The 11,541-nt window shown below is 42.6% G+C and overlaps 1 protein-coding gene across 2 annotated transcripts; it reads left to right on the top strand.

The window, feature by feature from the left end:
- Nucleotides 1–2,782: 2,782 nt before the first annotated feature.
- On the top strand, nt 2,783–11,528 carry LOC110533803 (uncharacterized). 2 transcript variants are annotated; one of them, XM_021618325.3, is made up of 8 exons: nt 2,783–3,121; nt 4,254–4,682; nt 5,207–5,566; nt 5,798–5,954; nt 8,434–8,662; nt 8,813–8,939; nt 9,191–9,266; nt 9,382–11,528. In XM_021618325.3, the coding sequence occupies exons 2-8, from the start codon at nt 4,351–4,353 to the stop codon at nt 9,538–9,540; spliced, it is 1,440 nt and encodes a 479-aa protein (XP_021474000.2). In that variant the 5' UTR covers nt 2,783–3,121; nt 4,254–4,350; the 3' UTR covers nt 9,541–11,528. The 2 variants fall into 2 exon arrangements, with proteins under 2 accessions (XP_021474000.2, XP_090042658.1); XM_090186532.1 differs by lacking the exon at nt 2,783–3,121 and having other exon boundaries at nt 4,241–4,682.
- The last annotated feature ends 13 nt before the right edge of the window (nt 11,529–11,541 follow it).

The following is an 11,541-nucleotide window of genomic DNA, read 5'->3' as shown; positions in this document are numbered from 1 at the left end:
GTACTTCCTCTCCATAGGGATGCTCAAGTAGTGCGTCAGCTGGCCCTACCCATAGTCTCAGCAGGTGACTCACTTTATGCCTGAGCAGTGGTGGAAAAAGTACCCAATTGTCATACTTGAGTAATAGTAAACTTAATAGAAAATTACTCAAATAAAAGTGAGTCACCCAGTAAAATACTACTTGAGTAAAAGTCTAAAAGTATTTGGTTTTAAGTGTCAAAAGTAAGTATAATTGCTAAAATATCAAAAGTAAAAGTAGAAATCATTTCAAATTCCTTATATTAAGCAAACCAGATGGCACCATTTACTTTATGGATAGCCAGGGGCACCCTCCAACTCTCAGACACCATTTATTAATAAAGCATGTGTGTTTATTGAGTCTGCCAGATCAGAGACAGTAAGGATGACCAGGGATGTTCTTTTGTTCAGTGTGTGAATTGGACCATTTTCGTGTCCTGCTAAGCATTCAAAATGTAAGGAGTACTTTTGGGTGTCAGGGAAAATGTATGTAAAAAGTACATTATTTTCTTTAGGAATGTAGTGAAGTAAAAGTTGTCATATATATATAAATAGTAAAGTACAGATACACCCCCCCCCCCCCCCCCCCCAAATGACTTAAATAGCACTTTAAAATAATTTTACTTAGGTACTTTACACCACTGCCTGAGCAGGATGTCCCCCCACTAAAATCCCACCACTGTGCCACCTCACCCAGAGAAAGTTGTGAGGCAACATAGGTAGTTAGGGGCACAGGTGCATTCAAAATGTGTACTTGGAGATGCATCTGAGTACAGTGGAGCTTCTTGCTCCTCATCTTTAGATGAACCTAAAAAATAGGACTGAGATTCCTGGCTCTTCTGCTCTTTCTCCTTTAGAATTCAAATGGAATGGATGGTTTAAAAAAAATTGGAAATATGTCCTCAGATATATTTAAATATACCATCCTTAGTTGCTACATCTACCGTATGTTTGGACTTAAAAATGAATGACATACTGAACAAAAATATAAATGCAACATGTAAAGTGTTGCATTTAAGATCCTAGAAATGTTTCATACGCAGAAAAACCTTAGTTCGCTAAAAGTTTTTGCATTAATTTGTTTACATCCCTGTTGGTGAGCATTCTCCTTTTCCAAGATATCCACCTGACAGGTGTGACATATCAAGAAGCTGATTAAACAGCATGATTATTACACAAGTGCACTTTGTGATAGGGACAATAAAAGACCACTCTAAAATGTGCAGTTTTGTCATACAACACAATGACACTGATGTATCAGGTTTTGAGGGAGCGTGCAATTGGCATGCTGACTGCAGGAATGCCCATCAGAGCTGTTGCCAGAGAATTTAATGTTAATTTCTCTACCATAAGCCGCCTCCAATGTCGTTTTAGAGAATTTTGCAGTACATCCAACTGGCCTCACAAACGCAGACCTTGTGTAACCACGCCAGCCCATGACCTCCACATCCGGCTTCTTCACCTGCGGAATCGTAGGAGACCCGCCACCCGGACCGCTGGTGAAGCTGAGGAGTATTTATGTCTGTAGTAAAGCCCTTTTGTGGGGAAAACTCATTCTGAATGGCTGGGCCTGGCTCCCCAGTGAGTAGGTCTATGCCCTTCCAGACCCACCTATGGCTGCCCTCCCAGACCCACCTATGGCTGCCCTCCTGCCCAGTCATGTGAAATCCATAGATTAGGGCCTAATGAATTTATGTCAATTGACAGATTTCCTGATATGAACTGTAACTCAGTAACATCTTTGCATGTTGCATTTACATTTTTGTTCAGTATGTTTACCCATTGATTCTTGAAGAATTTCACTTAGAAATGCCTCATAAGCATAGTCAAACTGTCATACCCCATCAGAACCCAAAATGTAAGCTTGTTTTACTCTGTAAACAATGTACATGTAAACAAACACTTTATAGCCTCAAAACATCGTTAAAATTATAATTTTTATATCATGAATGGTCAGTCCTTGTATCCAAGGTCACATTTCTCCATGCCCTTCGCATAGCTTCCCTTACCAAAATAGAGGTTGGGTGGCCGCTTTGTTATTGTTTCAACTAAGGACTAGCTTTAAGCTTTAAACTTTTTACCTGTATGGTTTGTTTCAGTTGTGATATAAAGGTCTTCCAGTCTGGTATAACTGTTTTAATTGATCCCATCAGAGGAGGCTGGTGGGAGGAGCTATAAGAGGACGGGCTCATTCTAATGCTGGAATAGAATATTTGGAGTCAAATGGGGTTTCTAGATGTTTGAATCCATGCCATTTATTCCATTCCAGCCATTAGAATGAGCCTGTCCTCCTATAGCGCATTCCCACCAGCCTCCTCATCCAATATTTATTGTAATTTGAGCTCTCCCAAGCATATCCTAAGCGACTAGTCACATGCTTTACCCACTTTCCTTTTCATGAATTGATGCATTTTACCGCGTCATGATGGTCATACAGAATCATAGAATCATTGCGACAAAGAATGTGTAATTGGAATGCTATTGTTGTGGGTTTGATAGCACAGACAATGGATTGGTTTTGTGGATTAGTGAAGTAAACTGGATGGGAAGAGAGGAAGAAAATTAATGGACATTGCAAATGTAGGAAATTAAAACAACTGACAGATCTGTTTAATAGCTCTGCGCCAACAATCTTGTTTTTAATTCAATGGACTTCATAGAATTTGATGCTACTATATGAATTTGAAATATTTTACAATGACGGCCTACCCCGGCCAAACCCTCCCCTAACCCAGACGACACTGGGCCAATTGTGTGCCGTCCTATGGGACTCCCGATTACGGCCGGTTGTGATATAGCCCAGGATTAAACCAGGGTCTGTAGGAACGTCCTCTAGCACTGAGATGCAGTGCCTTAGACCGCTGCACCACTCCTGAGCCCACTCAGGAATGAACACATGGTTTACTCAGCAAATATTTAGAGCCAAAATAGCATGTCATGAAATGTCAAAAAATGAAATTCTATAGGGGCTTGTGTCACGTACACACACACATGCACGCGCTCGCACGAACGCACGCACGCACACGCACACACACACAAAAAGACAAAGAGCACTGTGAGCCCATTGAGGATATGTGAACTGGCTCATTGACACTTGGGAGAGGTAAGTATTCTGTTTTTCCTCTACAAGTTATACCCGGATTTCTTTAGAATGTGTTTTAGCATGTGCAGGTGAGGGCTGACAAATTGTCTGTTGTATTTTGTTGCCTTGCATTCAACCGTTGATCATCAGTGGTGACTGATTACATAGTCTATGTACTTGACAAAATGGACTGATTACATAGTCTATGTACTTGACAAAAAGGGACTGATTACATAGTCTATGTACTTGACAAAATGGACTGATTACATAGTCTATGTACTTGACAAAAAGGGACTGATTACATAGTCTATGTACTTGACAAAATGGACTGATTACATAGTCTATGTACTTGACAAAAAGGGACTGATTACATAGTCTATGTACTTGACAAAATGGACTGATTACATAGTCTATGTACTTGACAAAAGCTATCCTACTGTTTTGCGAGTGGTCATGATTGAGGGATGCTTTAGGGAATTTTGCTGGTAGTCTTGACCACCTGTTATGTGCTGCTATGAGGCCTGTGGGCACTAACCTGTGAGGGTTAGTCAATACACTTTGCAACAATAAAGTGTTACAACCTGTTCTCTAAAAATGACCAGAAGAATGGTCATTGATTTGGTTGATACATGCTTTGTGGTTGGGATGTTAAAATGGACTGGAAAATAATGGATTGATATTAATGCAAAATACAAGGTTAAGCAGAAAAAAACAATTGGTGACAATGTAGGAACAAATTCCTTAAACATTGATTTGTTCAATCTGTGCTATTCAGTGCAATCCAGAGCTGTGGATCCAAGTGAAGTATAATGCAGCATGGTGTGAACAAAGGGAGCACTGACTACACTCACATGAACAATCAGCCCTTTATTCCTCAGGCCCAGAGCATATAGCCGTGCCTTTTCTAGGGTGGCTCTGGACAGCCCCTCCTCTCATATAGCAAATGAGACGGCTATATGAGACTCCTAAAGACTGTACAAGGTTAGGGCTGAAGAAGGCTGCTTCGTACTGCCACACACACACACACACACTGTTAGCGGTTATATTGTACATGCATGTTTTACATTTTACCGTTGGCTTTTGCTTATGTATTTCTCTTTCCCTCACTCTGTTTTACACTTTCAAACCAGTCTGGTCGTACATTCCCCCATAGGTGCTGTGGAACATACCAACCATTACCTCTGTAAAACACTCACTCTTTCTCAGTTGGAGGTGCTGTACTACCCCCACCCAGCAGTGACTCTCTCTCCATGATGGCCTCCTATAGCCCTACCCACAAGGGCTGGTTTGGTGAGAGGGGGGTTCACCAGGGGATTGGGCTGGACATCCTCTTCAGTGGCAGAGACTTTGACACATCTAATCTGTACTCCCAAGATGACACTCAACAACTTCAGGAGGCCAAGTCCCATTATGCCTGTCCCAGGGCCCCCCAGAGGTCCCTGCATGGCTGGGGCACATACAGCCCCCCTCCACAGAGACCCAGCACTGGGAGCAGAGGGGGGACCAACCAGTGTCAGAGCTACCACGCCCAAACCCTGCCCCTGCCCTTGCCCCGCAGAGCACTGCCTGTCTTCAGACCCTGGTGAGTAACAGACAGGGGGAGTGAGGGTGGGACACCCTGGTGGGTGAGACATGGGGAGTGAGAGACGGGAAGGAGGGAGGAAAGGGACACACCGGTGGGAGACAGGCGTAGTGAGACAGAGACCCTAGTGGGAGGGACCTTGGTGGGGTATAGATTTATATGTGTGCGGATTCTGGGTCAGCTGAGAGCCGCAGGGTCCCAGGGAGGGGAGGATTAGGGGAAACGTGGGACACACGCTCCCCTCTACCATCACCATATGACACATAACTTATAAAAACACACTGGGTGGGGCATCGTGGCAGCAATAAATTATTGGATTAATGCTTGGGTAAGTCTCAATGGTGTTGAAATATGATTAGAAAATGTCTATGCATGCCAAGTGTGAGTTTTCACGTCACCACTGTGTGTGCATTTATTTGATGTGTCTCTGTCTGCTGTGTTTGTGGTGTGTTTTTGTATGTGCTGCTCTGTGTGTCTGTGCTGTACCCGTGGATATGGTATGTGTGTGTTTGTTTTGCCTTCAGTGTCTACAGCAGCCCTCAGGGATATAACGCTACCACAGTGGACAAACCTCGCATGCTTAGAGCCACTATTACATCCAGCCCCTCGGATTCCAACCACCCTGTCCAGCACCAGAGCCAGCAACCCAGACCAAACCAGCAGCAGGTCATTAAGCAGCAGCACCAGAGCCAGCAACCCAGACCAAACCAGCAGCAGGTCATTAAGCAGCAGCACCAGCCAAGTCGCAGTCAAAAGCCTGTCTACCAGCCAAGCTTCAGTCCCACTCCAATCTATAGGAGACTCACAACCTGGCAGCACAAGGACAACACCAATACAGACAACACCATCAAGACTGACAGCCCTCACAGTAACAGAATCAAGAGGTGAGTGTTTGTGTGAGTTTGAGCATGAGGAGAGAGTTATTCTATATTAATGCAGTTGTTGTATAGTGCCAGTACCAAGTACTTCATTAATGTGTAATTCATTGATTTAGAATAATTATAGTTCTGTAATATTTAGATATTTTGAGATCTGAGTTGACAGGAGTATTTCTATTGAGTTGATCCAGACAGGAGTTGCAGTGTGTTGAGATAACTGTACCACTCTGTAATCAGACAGGTGGACATGACGTCCCAGAACGTGTTGGGTCAGCCGCGTGTCCTGGCCTCTCTGTGCGGCCCGCCCTCTCCACGACAGACCCACAAGACAACTAACCTAGAGGAGGAACTGAGGCTCATCATACTGGACACAGAGGACTCAGGGAGGGATGCAGTGAGTTAGGCACACATCAGCTGCGTTTACACAGGCTGCCCAATTCTGATATTTCTTCCACTAATTGGTCTTTTGACCAATCACGTCAGATCTTTTCACAGCAGATATTTTTCAGAGCTGACCTGATGGTCAAAAGACCAATTAGTGAAAAAGAGCAGAATTGGGCTGCCTGTGTAAAGGCTGCCATCTAGAAACATCATAGATGCACAAGTGAGGCGATAGAAAAATAAATGTAGCCAATTCTACACCACAGGTTTAGTTAAACAAGAGCATTGGGAGCTCTGCCTCCGATAAAGACGTCAACAGGTTTTATTTTCTCCCCCACCATTAGTCAAAACCACAGACTTCTCTTTAAAACCTAGTTAAAGGACAAGAAACACACAATGAAATATACAAACAAAAACAGGTTCTGGACCAGTGCAGGGTCGAGGGAAGAACTACCTACACATTCATTCATAATCAAATCAAGAATAATCAAATATATTCTCTCAACGTAGTCAGACAGTAAAAACTAACAACCAGCCACATGACAAGTCACACTCTTACCTGCACCTTCCCAGGCGGATGCACCTCAAACAAAAAAAGAGACAGTATTTAAAGAAATAGAATATCCAGTGCCTTGCGAAAGTATTCGGCCCCCTTGAACTTTGCGACCTTTTGCCACATTTCAGGCTTCAAACATAAAGATATAAAACTGTATTTTTTTGTGAAGAATCAACAACAAGTGGGACACAATCATGAAGTGGAACGACATTTATTGGATATTTCAAACTTTTTTAACAAATCAAAAACTGAAAAATTGGGCGTGCAAAATTATTCAGCCCCCTTAAGTTAATACTTTGTAGCGCCACCTTTTGCTGCGATTACAGCTGTAAGTCGCTTGGGGTATGTCTCTATCAGTTTTGCACATCGAGAGACTGACATTTTTTCCCATTCCTCCTTGCAAAACAGCTCGAGCTCAGTGAGGTTGGATGGAGAGCATTTGTGAACAGCAGTTTTCAGTTCTTTCCACAGATTCTGGATTGGATTCAGGTCTGAACTTTGACTTGGCCATTCTAACACCTGGATATGTTTATTTTTGAACCATTCCATTGTAGATTTTGCTTTATGTTTTGGATCATTGTCTTGTTGGAAGACAAATCTCCGTCCCAGTCTCAGGTCTTTTGCAGACTCCAATTTTTCCAGAATGGTCCTGTATTTGGCTCCATCCATCTTCCTATCAATTTTATCCATCTTCCCTGTCCCTGCTGAAGAAAAGCAGGCCCAAACCATGATGCTGCCACCACCATGTTTGACAGTGGGGATGGTGTGTTCAGGGTGATGAGCTGTGTTGCTTTTACGCCAAACATAACGTTTTGCATTGTTGCCAAAAAGTTCAATTTTGGTTTCATCTGACCAGAGCACCTTCTTCCACATGTTTGGTGTGTCTCCCAGGTGGCTTGTGGCAAACTTTAAACGACACTTTTTATGGATATCTTTAAGAAATGGCTTTCTTCTTGCCACTCTTCCATAAAGGCCAGATTTGTGCAATATACGACTGATTGTTGTCCTATGGACAGAGTCTCCCACCTCAGCTGTAGATCTCTGTAGTTCATCCAGAGTGATCATGGGCCTCTTGGCTGCATCTCTGATCAGTCTTCTCCTTGTGTGAGCTGAAAGTTTAGAGGGACGGCCAGGTCTTTGTAGATTTGCAGTGGTCTGATACTCCTTCCATTTCAATATTATCGCTTGCACATTGCTCCTTGGGATGTTTAAAGCTTGGGAAATCTTTTTGTATCCAAATCTGGCTTTAAACTTCTTCACAACAGTATCTCGGACCTGCCTGGTGTGTTCCTTGTTCTTCATGATGCTCTCTGCGCTTTTAACGGACCTCTGAGACTATCACAGTGCAGGTGCATTTATATGGAGACTTGATTACACACAGGTGGATTGTATTTATCATCATTAGTCATTTAGGTCAACATTGGATCATTCAGAGATCCTCACTGAACTTCTGGAGAGAGTTTGCTGCACTGAAAGTAAAGGGGCTGAATATTTTTGCACGCCCAATTTTTCAGTTTTTGATTTGTTAAAAAAGTTTGAAATATCCAATAAATGTCGTTCCACTTCATGATTGTGTCCCACTTGTTGTTGATTCTTCACAAAAAAATACAGTTTTATATCTTTGTTTGAAGCCTGAAATGTGGCAAAAGGTCGCAAAGTTCAAGGGGGCCGAATACTCTCGCAAGGCACTGTAATTACTTTATTTTTCCAGAAGGTAGTTCAGTTGTGGCAAGTTGGATAAGATAAAGATATACTGTATAATAAACATATTAACAGCAACATTCACATACTAATGCTTACAAAGTATATACAAACACACACCTTCGGAAAGTTATCAGAAACCTAGACCTTTTCCACATTTTGTTACGTTACAGCCTTATTCTAAAATTGATTTCAATAGTGTACTCATTTAACTGACCACAGCTCTGTCCTCTAGTCCTGCCGTCATAGCCTCTCTACAGAGATCAGCCTCGGCAGTGGTCCCCTGGATTCCAGTCTGGCATGTTCCCCAGTCTCTGACTGCCCTGAGCTGGAGGGGCTTGAAGATCTGTCTGCCTCTGAGCTGTCTTTGACAGAGGGATGGGACCCCGGGCACATCCCCCTACTGGCCCCTTCCTGGGGCCTGGAGTGGAGCAAACTTGTCAATGCTGCCAAGGCCTATGAAGGTAGGAGACTGTGTGTGCAAGAAGCATGTCTATGTGCCTGAGTTTGTCTATGAATGTTTGTGAGGAGCAAGGCATTTTAGACCAAATTATAATATGCAATGCTTTTTTTGTGATATCAGTGTATGTTGCGTTAATTTTTTATGCTTGTAGCAAAGAGGACAGTGGAGCCCATTCCTCCCAGCAAGTCCAAGAAGCATGGATCAGAGGGTGGAACTGCTGCTTGCCCACCTAATCACTACCCTCCTCAGGGCTACAATGCCCAGCCCACATTAAGAAGGTACAGTACACACACTCTCTCTCTCTATGGTCCCATTCCCTTTACTGGACACACACTCATAATGGCTGTACTCCGACTTAATGACCCTAAGTCCTGTAAGATATGAATTCTCAAACAGACATGGATAAGTTTGGAGTGTGCCATTTATAGAGTTATGCATTTTAATTCAGCTTCAGCACATTTGTTTTTTACCCTCATGAAGTTTGTGTTGAAGTTATTCTTTATTAACAAGATGTTTTGCTTCTCTACAGTGAAGTGCCCAGTGATCTGTCAAGACTTCACCACCTGGAGGCGCTGCTGAGACACTTGGAGAGCAACCTGGAGAAGGTGCGACACTTCCGCCTCAGATACACAACCCCCATCTCTCATCATTAAATCAATTTCGACCACTTCACCATCTCTTTTTAAATAACCCCATGACCTCTCTCTCTGTGACGGTCAGGAAAGGGAGGATAAAGTAGCCCTGATGGAGGAAGTGACGATTCTGAGAGAGACCAACCAGCGCCTGTGGGAGGAGTCTCTTTCATCCAACGAACAGCTCCGTAAACTCAGCCTGTTGTTCAACATGGCCCCAGGAATGATGCCTAGAGAGAGAGAATGACCAGCGACACTAAGAGGAGAGAGAGATAAGAGGAGAAAAGAGGAGTAGAGGAAAAATGGTTTCAACAAAGATAGTACCTTGAAACAGAGTTTACAAATGTAAATTGTCTTCAAAATGTGATCAGAGAAAGAGGACAGATCACGGCGAGTTACCAGAGTTTGCTTGTGGAGGTTACTTATGCTGGGACAGTGACATGTACAAGCTGGCTAAATGCTTGAGTTGTTAGCCAGTTCAGCTTTACACACTTGCTACGTCAGTTTTGTAATTCTCATGTCCTCTCGCCTCTCCTGCTTGTCAAAACCCATTGGATGAGAAAACCAGAGGTCCATCCCCTCTGACCTTCTCCACCAATGGGTACAATAAAATATTTAAGAAGGCACTGCTGAGATTTGAACTCAGGATCTCTTGTTTACTAGACAGGTACTTTAAACCAACTAAGCCACATCACCCTTAGCTGTAATTTCCATTGTGGGTATGAAAACCCACAACTATTTTGAATCAACCCAGTCATTTTCATTTAACCCATAACTCTGTCTTGCAAAATTACATGTCAAAATAACAGATGTAATTTCCTAATATTGGAATCGATACGGACGCCTTAAATTGACTAGCAAAAGGGTTTCTTAAACTATGGTTTGGGAACAAAAGTGGGCCCTGAGCATGTGAGAGGTGTGTTGCGAGTTATGAGTAAACATTTAGAATCATACCCTATTTCTTCTTCATTTGGGTTGTTTGAGGACAGTACATTTCCCATTTGGGTCTTGATTTTAAAAATCATAAGAACCTTTGAAATAGCAGATGAATCAGTTTGTGTAAGTCATTAAGCTACCATGAGCTGCAGGACTTTATCAAATGGCAGAGTTTCTTAGTTTACACAGTAAGTTTAAACTCATTCAAAGTAAGGGCCTTTCGCCATGACATTCTGTAAAGCAATGCCGTGACCGGGATTCGAACCAGGATTTCCGAGGCCACAATGCAGAGTACTGACCACTATAAGATCACAGCGAGCTACAGGAGTTTGCTTATAGGGGATATTTATGCTGGGAAAGTGACGTGTACAAGCTGGCTAAATGCTTGAGTTGTTTGCCAGTTCAACTTTACACAGTTGGTACGTTTTAACTCTTTCAAAAAGTGTCCTTTTTCGAAGACATTGGAATATCTCAATTGCATATTCCACACGTCCTCTCCCCTCTCGCCTCGCCTACTTCTCAAAACTCATTGGATGAGAAAACCAGAGATCCCTCCCCTCTGACCTTTTCCACCAATGGGTAAAAAGAAATGCACAGCTGCGATTTGAACTCAGGATGTCCTGTTTACTAGACCAGCTAAATCACAGCCCCCACGCGTTGGAGATAGATGTAATTTCTATCGCGGGTATGAAAATCGGTCTATTTTGAATCAAATCAGTCTCATTCATTTAACCCATATCTCTGTCTAGCGAAATAACATGTCACAAAACATATGTAATTTCCTAGTATTGGAATCGACAGGACACCTTGAATTGACTAGCAACAGGGTTTCTTAAACTGTGGTTTGGTACCCAAAGTGGGCCCCAAACATAAGAGTTGAGTCGCAAGTTATGAATAAACATTTATAATCGCACACTATTTCTTCTCAATTTGGGTCATTCGAGGACAGTACATTTGGGTCTCGAGCTTAGAAATCTTAAGAACGCCTGGGCTAGAGACCTGCTGCTCTGTACCTTGATAGATTGCCTGTTCACATTATTTCTCGTTTAGTAAATTCTGGTATGAAAAAGGCTAAGTAATTAACTACCTGATTGTATTACCAGCGCTTTGAATATACTGCAACCTGAGATTCCCAAAGTCAAGTGATAATAACTTCTAAACGACTACCATGTAGTTTGAGGGCACAGTGGTCTTGACTTTAGATGAAAAACTGAGCCGTGCAATGTGACTTTTAGTGTTGTTTTGTTTAAAGAATGATTGTTATATTTGTAATAATCTAAAATAACATATTGTATGGTATCTCAAATGTTCA

This window comes from Oncorhynchus mykiss, chromosome 10, assembly GCF_057628025.1.
Source record: "Oncorhynchus mykiss isolate SJ-2025 chromosome 10, ASM5762802v1, whole genome shotgun sequence".
Classification (NCBI taxonomy): domain Eukaryota; kingdom Metazoa; phylum Chordata; class Actinopteri; order Salmoniformes; family Salmonidae; genus Oncorhynchus; species Oncorhynchus mykiss.
This window is presented reverse-complemented; position numbering and strand designations above follow the sequence as displayed.

What these genes read in the sequence shown, in the direction of transcription:
- LOC110533803 (XM_021618325.3), top strand. Translation starts at nt 4,351, where the DNA reads ATGATGGCCTCCTATAGCCCTACCCACAAGGGCTGGTTTGGTGAGAGG. An exon ending in CACAGTAACAGAATCAAGAG is followed by an intron (nt 5,567 to 5,797) that starts GTGAGTGTTTGT and finishes CTCTGTAATCAG; the next exon opens with ACAGGTGGACATGACGTCCC. An exon ending in TGCTGCCAAGGCCTATGAAG is followed by an intron (nt 8,663 to 8,812) that starts GTAGGAGACTGT and finishes TTATGCTTGTAG; the next exon opens with CAAAGAGGACAGTGGAGCCC.